At 42.0% G+C, this 17,088-nt stretch overlaps 1 protein-coding gene across 5 annotated transcripts in view; it reads left to right on the top strand.

Annotated features, from left to right (window-relative positions):
* The first annotated feature begins 161 nt into the window (after window positions 1-161).
* Window positions 162-17,088, top strand: part of SYNCRIP (synaptotagmin binding cytoplasmic RNA interacting protein) — a 25,185-nt gene continuing 8,258 nt past the window's right edge. For 4 of the 5 annotated variants that reach the window (XM_065730977.1, XM_065730976.1, XM_065730975.1 and 1 more), the window contains exons 1-10: window positions 278-361; window positions 1,403-1,562; window positions 2,458-2,576; window positions 2,760-2,867; window positions 4,525-4,638; window positions 4,727-4,903; window positions 9,485-9,620; window positions 10,509-10,714; window positions 15,513-15,662; window positions 16,950-17,071. In XM_065730977.1, the coding sequence (XP_065587049.1) occupies window positions 1,415-1,562; window positions 2,458-2,576; window positions 2,760-2,867; window positions 4,525-4,638; window positions 4,727-4,903; window positions 9,485-9,620; window positions 10,509-10,714; window positions 15,513-15,662; window positions 16,950-17,071 (1,280 nt within the window). In that variant the 5' untranslated portion in view covers window positions 278-361; window positions 1,403-1,414. Of the gene's footprint in view, window positions 362-1,402; window positions 1,563-2,457; window positions 2,577-2,759; window positions 2,868-4,524; window positions 4,639-4,726; window positions 4,904-9,484; window positions 9,621-10,508; window positions 10,715-15,512; window positions 15,663-16,949; window positions 17,072-17,088 lie in introns of all 5 variants that reach the window. The other variant, XM_065730978.1, reaches the window with a different exon arrangement.

Genomic DNA, 17,088 nt, shown 5'->3' with positions numbered 1-17,088 from the left:
GGGAGGGGACGGCGGGGCGGGCGCGCGCGCGCGCGCGCGGGCAACCCGGCGGGCGGGGCGAGGCGATAACCCTTGCGGAGCTGCCTGGGAGACCCCGGGTTTGGGGCTGCGCCAGCGCGCGCGGCGCCTCCTCCTCGCTTCCCCCCCCCACCTCCCCTCCCGCCCCCCCGAGCCGAGTGGAAGGGGCTGGGGTTGGTGCCAGCAGCGGCGTGAGCGCTCGAGCGGCCGCCATTTTACGCCAGCTCCAGCACACTGTCCGGACACACCGAGGGAGCGGAGAAGGGGGGCAGCTCCTCAGCACGCCGAGCCGCCAGCCGCGCCCCGAGCCCCTTCGCACGGCGTTTCACCCCCGCAGGCGCAGGTCAGCTCCGGGCGGGGGATCGGCTCGGAGCGGGGCCGGCAGCGGGCCGGGCCCGGCTGAGGCGGCGGAGGGCCCTCAGCGCCGCCGGGCGGCGCCGCGTCGCGGGCGGAGAAACGCCGCGGCCGTTCCGTGCGGCGGGTCGGGCCGGGCCGGGGGAGGCGGGTAGGCCCTGCGGGCGGGGGCACGGCGCCGTGCGGGACGCGTGGCTCTGCCTCATTGTCCCGCCGGCCCCGCCGCGCCATTCATTGCCCGCGCCGCGCGGCGGGATCCGTTGGGTTCGCTCGGCTCCGGGGCCGGCTGGGAGCTGGGGCCGGCCGTGCGGCCCCGCATTGTTTCGGGGGAAGCGCGGCTCGGCGGCGGCGCGGCCGGGCCGGTGGTGAAATCGGGCCCGCGGTGTTGCAACCGCGCACCGGGGGGAATCGGGCGAGAGGTGGGGAAGGGCCGGGGTGCGGGCGGGGGGAGCCGCTCCTCCTGCTCCCGGGAGCGCGGCGGGGAGGGGGGGAAGTCGGTCACTGGAGGAAGTTGTAGGACATCCGAGCGCGCTGAGCACGTGTTTCCAGCGGGCTCATGGCTGCCGCCGTGGGAGGGTGCGGGCTGCCACGGGCGCTTTGTTCGTTCGCCGGCCCGGTCCGGCGGGCGGGAGGGGAGCGCGGCCGCGGCGGGGCCGGGGGCTTCGGGTCCGGGGATGGCGGTGACGGAGCGCGGCAGTTGGCTGCCTCCCGCCCCCGCCGCTGGCTGCTTGCTCCGTCCCGAACTTGTTGGGAGCTTCTCGGGAGAGCGAGGTGAGTCAGTGTCTGGCTGCGTTGTGTAAAACCTGCAGTGAGAGCCACCCCGCCCCCGCCAGGCAGCGGCGTTAGGGCTTCCCTTTGTGTCAGCGCTCCTTTTGAGGAATTCTGTGCGTCTTCGGAAGCTCAAAGTATCCGGGAAGCGCTGCGCCGTCCCTTCGCGAGAACTGGGCGGGCTGCTGCACGTGTTGTCACTTGGATTGTTCTGCTTGAAGGTGTTTGTAGCTTAACGATTCCTCTTCTTGCGTTTGAACAGATATCTGGAAACATGGCTACTGAACATGTGAATGGGAACGGTACCGAGGAGCCAATGGACACTTCTGCTGCAGTTACCCATTCTGAGCACTTCCAGACGTTGCTTGATGCTGGTTTACCACAGAAAGTCGCTGAAAAATTAGATGAAATTTACGTGGCAGGTAAGCTGGGAAACTTGCAAACCCTTCCTGGATCCTAGGATATTTCATTGGGTTCTGCTGTCTTTGTGCTAACCAAGCAACTTATTGTGCATTCCAGAAGTACGGGGGCTGTAGTCTTAACAAAATCTGTGGGTTTTCTTTTATTGTTTGTTTGTTTTTCTCACTTTGTGCAATAACTTGTCCTTGTGTTTCCCAGAGACCAGTCTGGGTCAAGCCACTTGGGGTGGGTGGTGGGAAAAAGTGCGAGTGCAAGCATAGTATACCACCTGGGACAGGCAACAGTTGATGCTTAGAAGGAGCAGTTGATGTGGGCTTTGTGCATTTTTACTGTAGTTGTCTGTAATTTCAAGTGACTAAAGCCTTGGTAGTCATCGTCTGATGTAAATGATGCTTTGTGACATGGTATTGAAGCTCATGGATGCCAAGGTCACTGTATTCTTCCTATCAGGCATGGCAGTGGCATAGTAAACCTTGATTTTGTAGTTCCTCGATCACTTTGAGTGCTGCGGTTTGCAGTCTTCTCTCAGAATATCACGGAGCAATGTCAGTCAAGCTAAGTCAGATTTTGATAGATCCTTCTGAATTCAACTTCAGGACACTGGAACTAAACCTCCTGCCCCATGTAACTTGGATTGCTGAGAAGTCAAATACGTAAATGCAGTAACTCATAGTCTGAATCTTTTTTTGGTTTGTTTGTTTTTGACACTTCTGATTAAAAATAAGCTCAGTGCTCTTGAATATTCAACTTAGGGAACGAAGTGATTTCTTAAGCATAGTAACTTACTTTCAGCCAGTGATTGTTTCAGGGGACACTGAAACATGTTAGGTGTGTTAAATATGATTAAACAGAGATTGCTACCCAAATGTAATTGGTATTTTTTTTCCTTTTCTCTAGGGTTAGTTGCACATAGCGATCTAGATGAAAGAGCTATTGAAGCTTTAAAGGAGTTTAATGAAGAAGGTGCATTGGCAGTGCTTCAGCAGTTTAAAGACAGTGATCTCTCACATGTTCAGGTAACATTAAGCAATTTGGAATATAATTGAGGGATAAACTGCTGGTAGACTGGCAGAAAGCTTGATTAAATCTCTTCAGTGAACCGTATGTGATATGTAAAACGTGCTGTGTGGAAGTTCGAGGCAAAATTAGATTCTGGTTTGTAATGTTTGCAGAACTGAAGATTAATGCATCTCTTGCAGAACAAAAGTGCCTTTTTATGTGGAGTCATGAAGACGTACAGGCAGAGGGAAAAACAGGGGACCAAGGTGGCAGATTCTAGCAAAGGACCAGATGAGGCAAAAATCAAGGTATGTGCCTAAGAGATAAAAGGGACAAATGCCATGTTGTTTTGTTTTTTGTTTTTTCAAAGTGGTTATGATAGAGTTTTTAGTTTTTAAGGAACTGTGCTTTCCTCGTAAAGGCTGTGTTAGGTTGTTTGTCATTGTTTACTAGCTTTTATTTACGTCTTCATCTTAGATTGCATCTTGAAGAGAGCTTAGATGCTGTCAGTTACTGGAACTGAATGTGTGTTGGTACACGAAAAAGGTGTGATGGTTTGGTTTATGAGCTGAGTCTTGGCTAGTTGGAGTGCTTCACAGTTAAAAGTTCCAGGAAACTTGTCAACATAGGTATTTGAGTTCAGAGTACATAAATTCAGCAACTGACTTATTTTTTTTTCCCGAGTTCATATTTAAAGCAACCCTACAATAGGGAGATACTATTGGTGGCATAAGCTTACTGAGAACTGTCTTAAAGAATAGACTGTTTCTTCATGTGAGTCTTGTGACACCGAGGAACTCCTGTGACAGGAGTTAGGCATACTGCAGCTTACATTAAATTCTGTGATAAGCAACTTTACCAAACGTGAAGGGAAGGAAAAGGAAGTATGCTTAGTTGGCGTCTTGGAAAGTTGAGGGAGTCTTTCATCTTTTAACTTGGTATGAATAAAATGGAAAATCCATGTGGTATACATTATAGATAACTATGGAGATTGCAAAACTAGTGTCTCTTCTCCTGATTTTCAGGCTGGAGTGCTGTTAATTATAATAATAATTAATAAGACAGCTGATGTGTGGATCTTGTCACCGCCATATGGACAGTATACAGTAGATACCTTAAAGCTGTTACTGCTGATGGCTGTACCATTTAAAATCACTTTTCCATTTTCCAGTTGTGATATGAACTTCTGATTATAATTGGAGTTGTTAAATGCCCAGTTCCTTTGCATATAGCTTCGATTTGTCTTTGTACAAAATTATTAAGAAAAGAAGCACTTCAGAAGGGTTTCAGTAGGTATTTGTATACTGAATTGCAGTTAAAGCTTTTAGTTGGTAACGTGTTTGTAACTGCGTGCAAGCGATTATAGCGAAGATCAGTTGTGCTGTGATACTGAATGTTCCCACAAGGAATTGAGGGGAGGAGGCAGGATGACAGCATGGGAGGAAGGAAGTTTGATCAGCACTTCAGTGGTGGGGACACCTGAAGCAGTAAGAGCAGTGTTAGTGTTCCAGGAGTTGTAAGCGCTTGAACATGTGTTCTTTAACTTCACACTTATGAGTAATCTCATTAAGTGAAGGGAACTTCTCTGCATAAACGTTTGCAGGATTGGGCATGCCAAAACAAGAAGTGGCTCGGACTGCTAAGATCTTCCTAATTAAAGGGAAGCTCGGTGTTCTAATACTTGGCCTCTTTTTTTTGCTTTTTTTTTCCTGCATGTGTGTGTATGAAAATGAAGGAATCAGGGAAAACTCCGTGTGAACTCCCTATTTTCTGTTTCGATTCTTGGCAGTTTGAGTAATTGTTCTGCAAGTTGCTTGTTGAAGCACTAGGCTTGTTCGCCTATGAGAGTTTCAAAGCAATATGGTTAAAGTTGAATTTTAAGCATGTCTGTTGTCTGTGAATGAAGTACATCTAAATCAGGCGGATTTCCATATGATTTAACGTTTTTAAATGTTACACTTGCAGGCACTCTTGGAAAGAACCGGCTACACTCTTGATGTGACTACGGGACAGAGGAAGTATGGCGGGCCTCCTCCAGAGTCTGTATATTCAGGCCAGCAGCCTTCTGTTGGAACAGAGGTAAGGAGGACGTAATTAATGTGGGGGCACTTTTATTTCTTGGGTGTATTTTTATTTTTTTATAAGCAACATTCTGTGTCTGTTGTAGATATTTGTGGGTAAGATTCCAAGAGACTTGTTTGAAGATGAACTCGTTCCCTTATTTGAGAAAGCCGGACCTATATGGGATCTCCGCTTAATGATGGATCCATTAACTGGTCTAAATAGAGGATATGCTTTTGTCACGTTCTGTACTAAAGAAGCAGCTCAGGAGGCTGTTAAGCTGGTAAGTTTTTTCCTTTGCCTTTTTCATTTGTATTTTTTCACTAAGAGCACTGTGGCTTTTAAGCAGTTGTCCTTGTGCTGATGCCTGAATGCTTAAAATTAAGCTGTGTCATTGTTCTATCATTTCACAAATGTCCACTCGGCATTTTTAAGCATTTGTACGTAATTCTGCATATAAATCTTTGCTTGGATGTCTTAGGGGCAGAATTAAAAAAAATAACAGTGTTAAGTTTGGTCCAGTTTGGTAAGCATTTACTACTGACAATAGTTGTGTTAGCGGTAGTGACTTTGGAGCTGTTATTGTTTGGATGAGTTGAAGGAAGTGCTCATTGAGTTGCTGCAGTGCTAAGGATTTGGTTGGGCTTTGTACGATTTCTGCTTTGCTGGAGTACCAGCAGAGGGCACCACGGTAGAAAAGTGTGTCTGAAGTCACATAGTTTCATGAGATACTTCAGAGGAGAGAGAATCACTTTTTAAGGTCTATTCTGTCTCTTTAAACTGACTGGAAAATGACAGAAAAGCTACGGCTTAAAATGCTTATGTTGTTTGGACAGAGGTGTGAATTCTTCTGATATAATAGGCAAGTCATAGTGAGGCTTCCTCATTTTACACATGAAGCAACTTTTTATTCTTTTTTATGACCCCCTCATCCTTTGTCTTTCTAGTTAATTGAAATGTGAATCTTTTTGAGCTAGTTGCTGCTGCATTGATGTGGCTGAGGTGATCCTGAGAGTGTCAGCTGTACTCAGAAATTCTGAGTTACACTGGCACTGTATAAAACCAGTAGGGTTAAAATCTCTCTTTTGTCATGAGGTAGACAGTTAAGTTCCCTTGCTGACACATTAGTAATGGAAATAATTGATAAGGACAAATAAAGCCAAGGACAGGACTGTCTCCCCCAAAAGTATTGAAATATATTGGAAAAAAAAGAAGTGGAAGTACAGAAAGGAAAGTGGTATCTACTGTTTAACTTTTTTAAACAAGAACGTTCAGTGTTCCTGGGAGCAATCCAAATACACTTAAGAAAACTCAGCTGTTTGCGTGTACCTCTTTGTACTTCCACTGTCAGCTTAGCTATTTATAAATGCGTGTAAAGGCTTTAGAGTTATGCACATGACTTAGCAAAAGAGTGGAACGAGCCAAATATGTTATCAGAGGTACAGATGAAGCAAAGAGATTTTTCCTCAGCTACATTTTGCTTAAACACAGTGCATTTCTTTGAGGGTCTCAGAAGTCATTCAGATTTTATTTCCCTAGAAGTAACATGTCACGTACCTGGCCTCAGTCTTGAACTCGGCGATATAAGGGAGGAAGGTACTTAATGCCTCTGTACACTTGGTCTTTGTTAAGCAGGAAAAAATAAAGTATTGTTTCTTGTCTTTCAGTTACATATCTAGTGAGGGCAACAGTTGAAACTTGTTAGGATTGATAGGGCTGATTTTCAGTGTTTGTCCTAACCTCTTTCATGGCAGGGTTAGTTCTGACAACTGCCACAAGATCCAGTTGAGCTTTTGAGTGGTCCCAGCCACAGCAGGCTGTCTGGTTTGGTGTATTAGAGGCTGCCCAAGTTGTCAAGTTGTAACTTGCAAGAGAATCAGCAAAATATGCCTGTGGAGCTCTGCTGAAAATAATGGGTTGATGACCTAACATTAGTTATACATCTGTGAGATGGGTTACTGAAGATCTCTGGGCTGTTGGTCAGCTGTTCTAAAATGCTACTATTTTAACCTGCAGTGTTCTTTTTGGTACTGCATAAAAACTTCTGATGTGCAAGAAACTTTTCAGATCTTTCTGGATGCAACGTGATAGCGATCAGTCTCTTCTGTTTCCTATTTTCTTCCTGCTGGCTTTTTTTTCCCCATTTAGGATTCTGAAATTTACCAAAAATGAGGCTAAAAACCCGTGTGTTGCCTTAGATTTCTGGGCAGTAAGAGGAGCTGTAAAGTTTTGTCTATACCTAAATAGCAGAAAATACTGACTTAACCTATTCTTTTACCAGAAGAAATCTTGGACTTAAATGGTTGAAGCTCTTATTTTGTTTATGCATAGCACCAGCAGCTTAAAAAAGGAGAGCTCCTTACGTTTTGTTTGAAATAACTTTGGTGCTGTGCTTCAAACAAAAAATGGAATGGTGCTGTGGCTTGATACCAAGAAGACTTAAAGATATGAGCAGTGGTTAATTTTCTGTCTAGTACTTCATCCAGTGTGCAGCCCACCATCCCTGCCCTCCTGCCAGCTGCTTGAGTACAAGTGGCATCTCAAGTGGTGTTCGTGCAAGCGCCACCTGTCAGAAGTTGGGTGTGACTTCTTTCAGGCATCTCTTCTCTGTTGGCGTGCTGGTGTTTGTCTTGTGACTGTGGACGACTATTGTGTTCTGGTTGGTTTTATACATATGGATTTGGTTGTCCTTTCTACTGTATCATATGAAGTTGTTCTCAGTTTTGGAAATTGTTTCATGAGGATTAGTGTTACTGTAGGCATGCACAGAAATAAGCTAAGTGGGCTAAGCTTGTAGCAGAATGTATAGGGTATGCTGTTGTAATTGGAAGTATTTTTTGACCAGAGCAAACACAAGTTTGATCAAAGTGCAGGTACAGGTGAATTATGCAAGCATTCCCCTTAAGCACTTTGCCTGCTACGCACAGCAGTGCAGCTTGTTTACTGCTAGAAATAAACTGTGGGTGAAAGTGGATGAAATGGCAAAACAGACCTTAACCTTGCTTCAGCCATCTGTGGATGGGTTCTTGAAGAACTTAGACACTACAGAAGACTCTTGATTTTCTTGCTATAAGGGTACTAATGTCTCTGCTGACTTTGGGCGTGGGTTCAGTGGTGACAGGAGGGAAAAGCATTATGCTGACATTGCTCATTTGGTGGCCTCGCTGTTGTGGCACTTAATCCAGAATTGGGCCTGCGTGGGCCTTATCTAAGTTTACAGTTGGTTTGCAGACTATTTACCTAAAAAGCACCGACTGTATATTTAGGAGCACTTAATTGCAGGCTGCTTTGTCAGAGGTAGGAGAAACATGTGATAGAAAGTAGTAGTTAATGTATTGTAGTATAAAAAAACCGATGTCTGTGGAATTGCAGTGTGTTAGAATAATTAAGAGTCATTCTTGTTAAGAGGTGTGGGAGGGTCTTCTGGTTGAAATGTGGAGTCAGACTTCAGTCTTAGATTTTAAAAGGAACATCTAGATAAGATATTGGATAAAATTTACCTATATATTCAGTTTTAGAAGAGTCTTTTTGCGTCGTTTCCAGACACATACACGGCTACCGTTTTTAAAAGGTGTTTCTTCTAAAGGTTTTTTTTTCCAGTATAATCTCTTTCTAGTCAGTGTTCACAACTATTAAACACATATACATATTTCTGTGTGATTTTGGTCTCCAACTTAAAAATCAAGTCTGCCGTCATGCAGTCAGCAGATACAGAGATGCTTTTTGCTGCATTTTATTGTATTTTGCTACATAACTAGTTGGAAAGGTGCCACTGAAAATCCTTTCTGCAGGTACAACTCTCAGCTCACTTCTGTTACAATTGTATAGCTTCTCAGTTAGGCAGGGTTTTTTGTTGTTTTTTATTTAAACAACATAGAAGTACAAATAAATGTACATCTCCACCCTGATTTTTGGTGCACCAAGCAGGAAGGAGGTGTGGAAGACTTCGCATATGTGGGGAAGTTTGCCACCAGACACAAAACCACTTTCTAGATTAAATAGCTAGATTAAGTTTTGAAATGCTGTTCTGCTACTTGTCAATAAATGTTAACCACAGAACACATTTTCCAAGCTGAAGAACTGCTTGTTGCTGGGCTTGCAGTTGGAAAAAGGTTGGCCTTCCACCATTGGACCTCCTTGCTGTTATTTGGATATGTCTGTCTGCATCTCAGTAAAAGGCATGTTTTGTTTTTTTTTGTCAGCAGTTGTCTACAGTGGTGTGTATTTTTCCCCTTGAACTGTTGATACGTTCAGGGTGTCTGTTTTGGGAGAGGCATTTGAACAGTAACCTTAGGATTTCAAAGCGGTGGAAGGTTCTTTCTGCTGCTTGCTGTCTGTGTGTAATCTACATGCTTTGGAAAGAATTCAGCAATTGCTCTTGCATGCTTTGTGGAGAAGACCTGATCGTGGTTGTCTGTCTTTTGTGAACTACAGAGCTTTGGAAGGGAATCTGACTTGAATTGTACACCTGTCTTATATTATATACAATTCCGTTTAAGAATTCACAGATGCAGTGTGTAGAGGAGCTTGGATTTTTTTTCTGTGCTGTTGTGAAGGGCCTTGTCTTTTTGTGACCTACCTGTAATCATAACCTTGTAGTTCTACAAGTAGAAGTCTGAAGAAATGTGCATTAAGTAATGAGCTTGTACAAAAAAGGAAAGGTAGATGTTGGCTGGCACTATGAAAGTAGTCTAAAGAACATAGGTATAGAGCAAAATAATTGAGTGTATATCATAAGGATGTTTTCAGTGTCAAGGAACGTAATACATAGCTACATGTTTTACTTTCAGAAGTATTTGATACTGCCGCTGTTGGAGGAGAGTTCAAGTTATTTGTAACTGATGGTTGTCTATTTTTCTTTCAGTACAACAATCATGAAATCCGTTCTGGAAAACACATCGGTGTATGCATCTCTGTTGCCAATAATAGACTTTTTGTTGGTTCTATTCCTAAGAGTAAAACCAAGGAGCAAATTGTTGAAGAGTTCAGCAAAGTAACAGGTAACTCAGTTACTGTTTTATTGATGTGGAAGGTGTCACATGTGATCAGTGATGAACTTTTTGCCATCTTTGCCTTGTTGAGAGATGATGACTGATAGGACTTAGGATTTGCATTGGCTTTTGGGATCAATGTTTTTTTTTCTTTTTTAATGTACTGTGCTGAGGGCTGAAATCTGTAATTAAACTAGGTGTGTAGTTTCAGGCTTTACTGAGAAAATGTGTGCAGTGTTTAAAAAGGCCGTTCAAACAAATGTATGGTTTAATTATTTCAGTACCAACAGATGTTTCAGAACTTTTCAAGACAGAACTGAAGCAGATTGAATAACATAACTAGTTTTGTGCTTCAGAATTCTTATTGTTTTGATAAGGATCTCTTTTTGATAATAACATATAAACTTGAAAAGGTAACGTTTTATGGCTTCCTCTGTTACTGAATGCTACACTTTAGGTTCCCTGGAGCAGCACTGAAACTCTTTAGATGTCTTGAAATCATGCGAATTTAACCTTTTGTTCTTTGGACATCCATGGAAAAAACACATGCTGATAAGTACTGTGACTTAGGGGGTTTGAGAGGAGGAGTGACAAAACACAACTTTTGGCTGCCCTCCCTCCTCTGGTCAGTGAGATGAAAGGTACTCTTCCATAGCTTCTAAGTTTTCTTCACTTAATAAAGAGGATCCTAAGCTGGGATAGCCTAATGTCTTTTGAAAACGTTGTTCTTGGCAGTGTGGAAAATGGAATTAATGTTCATAGTCTCAAAAGTCTAGCATGGTCATGATTTTTTGGAACCAGTGTTTAGATGCATACTTCCCAGGAGCATAATCCCTACTTTATATTATTAAGTCATAGACTAAAGCCATAACAGATCATTTCTTTGTTTCATTTCAGAGGGCCTTACAGATGTCATATTATATCATCAGCCTGATGACAAGAAAAAGAACCGGGGTTTCTGTTTCCTTGAATATGAAGATCACAAAACTGCTGCTCAGGCCAGACGTAGGTTAATGAGTGGCAAAGTGAAAGTCTGGGGAAATGTTGTTACAGTTGAATGGGCTGACCCTATAGAAGACCCAGATCCCGAAGTCATGGCAAAGGTAATAAAACTTAAGAGAAACGTAGTATACTTAGTGTCTTGTTCCAGAGTAAGTATTTCCTGGTATTAGCCTAGGTTTAAATGGCATCTCTCAGCCTTCTTGTAAGAGAGATGTGTTGTGAAAGGGAGAATAAAAGTATGAATGTATACTGTGAATTTAAAAAAAGTTGTTGGCTGATGTTTATGCTCCCAAGGGTGAATGATCCATGTGCTGGGGTGCTTAATTTTCCTCTGGAAGTGGTTGTGGTGACTCCGAAAATAAAGATGTTTTTGTCGCTTAAATATTTGATTGCACAGAAATCCGTCTGATCTGAGAATAAGCTTAAATGATTTTTAAGCCTGGAACTGCGTGTTTATCACTTCAGAAGTGGAACATATATGATATGCAAATTGGGATTTTCAAAGGTGTCTTGTAGCAGTTGCTTTTGAGAAGCTGAGCAATTATTTTATATTTTGAACTGGTTTTTTTTTAATTACACAGGGAGGGTTTTAATTCCTTAAAAAATGATGCCTGAATTTTGACTGTTTCAGTTAAGCTTAATTCTGAACAAATATTTTGAAATACACTGTAGTACTTATGTCCTGTGTGATATTTTGAAATAGAAATTGATTACTTGATTTTCCTTCCCATCAGATAATGTCCTGGACTGTTGTTTTCAGTTTTGCGTAGCTGAGTTGTTTGATGGAAACTCCTAGCTAGCTCATATCCTTATCTCTTTACTTGTTTTTTTGCCAGTGCTTTTACTTTCGTCTAAGAAATGTCATATGCTGGAGTCCTGCATCGATGGACCTAATAAGATAGCTTGGCTGAGATCTCTTTGATGATCCATAAGGGAAAGGGGTTGGGGCAGAAGCTCACTTTTGGGGGACAAATTTAATCCGCTCTTGTAGTAAGGGTAGTGCAGCAGCATTTGGAGTACCCTGTTTGCAGTCTTTGTTTTTCTTGCCCTGTATTGGTAGTTAATCAGGAGCAGGGAAGAGTCTCGAAGGCAACATTTGTTAAGAGTGGCATTTCCTGCATCTATCAGTCTGTCTGAATTTCTTGGCTCAGAAGAAAGGCATCCTAATCCAACAAACTGTTAAACTAACAGGAATTCTGATGACATGATCACATAGTTAAGTGGGAGGTGAAAAGGGGACATGAGTCCCCATCAGTGTCTTTCTGAAGGAAGCTTACAGATGTAGGGATTGGAAGGCTGAAGAAACTAAAGCTCGATATTTAACACTTTTTGAAGGTGTTACTGTTTTCATACCTTGTATTGCTTTGTATTTATGTGGGATGTGGAAGTGGAAAATGTGTAGGAAAGAACTTGTATATTTTCAGTGTCGCAGAATACATGCAGGGGATAGAAAAGGGAACAAATGTGTGAACGAGAAATACTGAGGAAGTACAGAACGCGTAGTCAGGATGAAGGCAGAAATTGATGCAGGCACTGCTGTGTGACCTTTCTGGCTTGTTGCATCCCTTGTTTGTTTTTGTTACATGCAGAGGCTCTATGCCAGTCGTGCCTGCGTAATGTATGTGTGAAGGATCACGTCTGGTACTTACAGAAACATTAGTTTTACTTTCTGTTGCTTATTGTTGTGCTAGGTTTAAGAGCAGCCAAGCTGCTTGTTGCACCCACAGTAATCTAGGCGTGAGTTGCAGGCTGGCTACCATTGTTCCTAGCTACTGCTCTTCAGGAGCAAAAGGAGAGTGCTTGACCATTGTAGGCTTCCTTTGGTAGAAGGGTCTGGGAGAAGTGCTGTAAGAGTAGAAGGTTGCTTTCGTTAGGGTAATTATCTGAGCTGCAGCTTTCTCATCAAAGCTACTAGAAAAGAAAGTCTGTGAGAAGAAACAGTGAGGAAGGCAGCTTTACCTTGGTGTAGCCAGAAAGTGAACGGCCGCGTTCTGAGTACCTAGCAGATAAGGTTGTTGTTTTGTCAATATAGTAACACCTAGTAATTTAAATGTGTTTTGTTAAAGTTGTTATTTTTTTCCTTTTTTTCTACAGACTCTTGTTGAAATGTTGCAGAGAGTATTTTGTGGATGCGTATTTACCAAATGCTGAGGTGCTTGAAAGGGATATTGCCTTAAATATCAAATGTCTTCTGCATGTTGAGGTAGAAGGCTAGCTTTTGAAGCTAGACTGTACACTACAGGAGTTCTGTACACGTGGAAACAGATTCTGTATGAACACAGTTTTAAAGTAATTGGTTACTGGTCCAAACAAACATTTTTTCCAACTCCAAGTAGTCGTGCTGATAGTTTTCTCCTAAGCAGCATTTTGATGCCACTCATGTTTTGAATTATTTCTGTAGCATGGCTGTGGCTACAGAGCATGTGCTGGATTGGCTGCTTAAGTAGCTAAATAAAGTCTGGTTCTCGTGGCTGCCTGGTAGATGACAGGGCAGGAGGCAGGGATACTAACCCTTGGAGAATGTAGTAATAAAGGTTGAAGTGTTTGTGCTGTAAGAAAAGAAGCAGATCCCAAGTAATTTGGGGATACTCCAGTCCTGAACAGTGTTCAGGTGGATCCTGCATTTATGACACAACGTTGCTGTGTGCTTGCATGCGGAACAGTGGGATATATTGCTTGTTAGGTGTGTGTTGCTGAATTCTTGGTGAGCCTTAACCAAGTGAATTTTTTTTTTTAAACCTCTTCAGCTTAAATGAAAGATAAATGATTTCGTCTTTGCTTCAGTTTTAGCATTGGCACCTTTTTTGACTGGCTCAGCTATGCTTTTTAAGCTGTAGCAAGAGCAAGGGTGTTAGAGATTAATATATTGAAATACACAGAAAATTTAAACTATTTGTTTTTCAGAATGTCATGTTAGCGCAGCTTGTGCTAAAAGCTGACAGAGTTTATGCTTGGTCATCATATCTGACATAAAGAATGTCAGTTGTTGTGGACTTAGTGTTGAAAGCTACTTGGGAATCTTTTGAGGAACCAGCTCTGATTTTATCCTTTCCTGAAGCAACATTAGTGTGAAAGATACCGGTTCTAAAAGCAGGCGGTTATGTGACAAAACTTCTGTAATTCACTTTCTTGAGTTAAGGTACAGTTAAGATAGCTTGCTTGTACTTCAAAGCCGTGTTGGAGAATGTTATCACAGGATAGGAAGAAGCTTTCCCTATGGAGCTGACTGTGACTTCTTTCATCCCCTGAGAATCATCAAGGGTAGCTATTGCCAAAGGCTGAAGTTGATTACCTGGATCAGATCTGTGGTCTATGGTGTTCTTTCATCCCATCCTAACTCTGCCATCTAGTGAGACAAGGTTTTATAGAAGTCTGTTCTGTTTATTAGTAGCCTAATTACACAGTCATACACGTAGCAATTACATAGTGTATATACAAGTAGATGTCTGGGTGTTCTAAATTCCTGTACTTTATAGGAGCAGGGATGATAGTTTCACTTCAGAAAGCTGAAGCATGCATTTTTTGGTCCCTTCGTACCCTGTGTTACTTGTGTTGACCATTAGGATTAGGAACAGCAAGTCAAATACTGTATATATGTTGTTTTTTTTCCTCTTTTTCTGTCAGACTTTTGTTTAAATGTTGCAGAGAGTATTTTGTAGGTGTGTTTTTACAAATTGCTAGGGCACTTAAAGGGGATGTTGCCTTAAATATCAAGTATCTTCTGCATGGTGATTGCTTTTAGGTTAATCTGCCTAGAACTCACTAATGGAGGGGAGAGTGTGGACAGAAGTTGCTCATTTTCAGCTGCCGTGTAGGGAGGTAACACTATAATGTATGGGCATGGTGGCAGTGTCTAGAAGGATCTCCCCCTGCACGTGAGAAGGAACTCATGGATGATGTCATGCAAAGGTCATTTAGTGCAGGCTCAGTGCGGATGCAGGGACAAGTTTGTAAATGCTAATGGCCGGTGAACGTATGTTATTCCCCAGTGTCCACTGCGTGCTGTCTGGTGTATTAGAGTCTAGCGTATGTCAGGCTGCGTTGTGGTTTTTTTTTTTTTGCAGTAACCCCCACCTGTTTTAAGATGAAACTTTGGACTGATGATTTAGCACTGTCCAGCAGTTAACCAATTGTATCTAAACACTTAATAGGTACCCAGGCATTCTGATCTTAGAAGCTGCATTTCAGTCTTCATAGAATTTACTAGTCACGTTGCGTGAGGTATGGGTGGAGAAGATAGGTTTTCAGTTGTTTGGAGGTGGCTGTTCCTTAAACAGAGGGCTCAGCTAGACTTGTGAGGGATCCAAGGGGGGCCTGGCAATGTCAGCCTCAGTATCCCTTTCTGTGTTTCTTCTCTCTCCTAACTGTGGATTCAGGTCACTGAGTGTTTCTCAGGCAAGCACAGTCCTGCTGCTCTGGTATTTGGTATAGCTGTAGCATGGGAGCCACAAGTTAAGCAGCTTGAGAGCTGCAGACCTGTCACCTCTGACCTAGATATTACAGTGATGACTGTTCTGCAGAAACCTGTCTAAGCAATGGAATGTTTTGATAAGTTAATTATTTTGTGTGTATCCATTCTTGTTTGCGTTCTTTCAGGTTTGAAAGCGTTCCTGAGTTGAAAATTGTTGCTGCTGGGATTTTTGTAAAGATTAACAGAAATTGTGTTGACTTTCAGGATGCTAGTGCTGTCCGATCATCTTAGAAAATGGATCTAATATTTTAAGCAGTGACGGATGTTTGCTGCCAACTTCTGCTTATAGGAACATATAAATTTCAATATCTACATAGATTAAATGCTATACTGAAAATATATTTTCAGTGCTGCTGGTAGTAATGATTTGCAAAACTTGGTTTAGGCTTTCGGATCATACTTTTGAAACTTATACATTTGTTTTGTAGGTAAAAGTTCTGTTTGTCCGCAATCTTGCCAATACGGTAACAGAGGAGATACTAGAAAAGGCCTTCAGTCAATTTGGAAAGCTAGAGCGAGTGAAGAAGCTAAAAGACTATGCTTTCATTCATTTTGATGAACGGGATGGTGCTGTAAAGGTAAGTGAAAAGGGCTGTATTGCTGTGTGTGCTCATGCACGTATGAAAATAGTTATTAAATATATAGTTTGGGTGCTGTATATTCCTTTTAACTCTGCGGAGGAGTGCTAAGACATTTTTGCTCTCGACTTTCTCATCTCTGGGTAGCTCCTAAGAAAAAGCATTTGTTAGACCGAAAAACTGCATCTTAGATGCATGCATCCTAAATAATTCTCTGATGGGTATCTAAGGTAATCATACCTGTAATTTGAAATAGTATTGCCAGAAGTTAAATGACTTCTCAATGAATTTTCAGTAGACACTGAACCTTTTCTCTAGGACAAGCAAAAAACATTTAGATAAAAATTGTGTTTCTGGAAAACAGAGCAACTTTTTTTTTTTTTTTTTTTTTTTTTTTTTTTTTTATGGTGTAGAATATGTGCCTTTTCTTTTTGGTGAGAGGTTCAGGTCAGTTGAGGAATTGTCATCCCTGGATTTTGTTAGCTTGGTCTTTTCTCTGGTCATCTGTTGTTCAGAAGGGAAAGTGCACTTCCTCTCCAGCCTATAGCATATCTATTTTTTATGTCCTGTGGGAGGATACAGGATACAAGGGGATTTAGCTTTTCTTGTTCCTCCAGATGCCTTGAAGCAGATGCTTAGGAAAATGATGGAAAGAGTCTTCTCACAGGATACGCATCCTGTTGAGGCTCAGCTATGTAGAGTCCCTAAAAGTGGTAGAATCTTCAGGATTCCTCTGCTTGAAATGAACTTTTAGCAATTACTGTGACTCGTGAGAAACATGCATGTGTGATGTTGTTGTGTTTGGTTTTTTTTTTTCCTTAATTGAGAATGAGACTCTTACTTTTTGGCTTCTGGCTTAAATATATACATATATATGTGTGTGTGTAAAATCATAAAACCACACTGATTTTTAGTCTGAGTAGTGTGCCTTTATGCTGACAGTAGAAATATATTGCCTTACTGCAAATTTTTCCTTAGTGTCTTTTCAGAAAACAGTTCTGTCTCTTCATTAATTGAAACAACTTGCAAGGATTTGAAGCCTATTCAGAGTTTTGAGTGGAAGATTTTTAAACTAATACGTGCAGTCTTGGGTTTCAGAGGCAAGTTAAGAGGAAATGCATAACTTTCTGAAACCCGTAATGCTATGCTATCTAATTTTTTTTAGATTTATTTTGTTGTTTTAGCTATGGATAACAACATTTAAATTGCGTATTCTAAAGGATAGAGTAAAATTAATAACTCCAGATATGCTTAGAAGTATATTTAAAGTCTGGTTAATTCCTTCAGGCAATGGAAGAAATGAATGGCAAAGATTTAGAGGGAGAAAACATTGAAATTGTTTTTGCTAAGCCACCAGATCAAAAAAGGAAAGAACGGAAAGCTCAGAGACAAGCGGCTAAAAATCAGATGTAAGTGTAAATGCATG

The sequence above is a fragment of the Cyrtonyx montezumae genome, unplaced genomic scaffold (genome assembly GCF_038088225.1).
Source record: "Cyrtonyx montezumae isolate F1298 unplaced genomic scaffold, pur_monq_1.0 scaffold_13, whole genome shotgun sequence".
Taxonomy (NCBI): Eukaryota; Metazoa; Chordata; class Aves; order Galliformes; family Odontophoridae; genus Cyrtonyx; species Cyrtonyx montezumae.
Note: the sequence above shows the minus strand (reverse complement) of the source record. Positions and strands in the feature narration are given on the sequence as shown.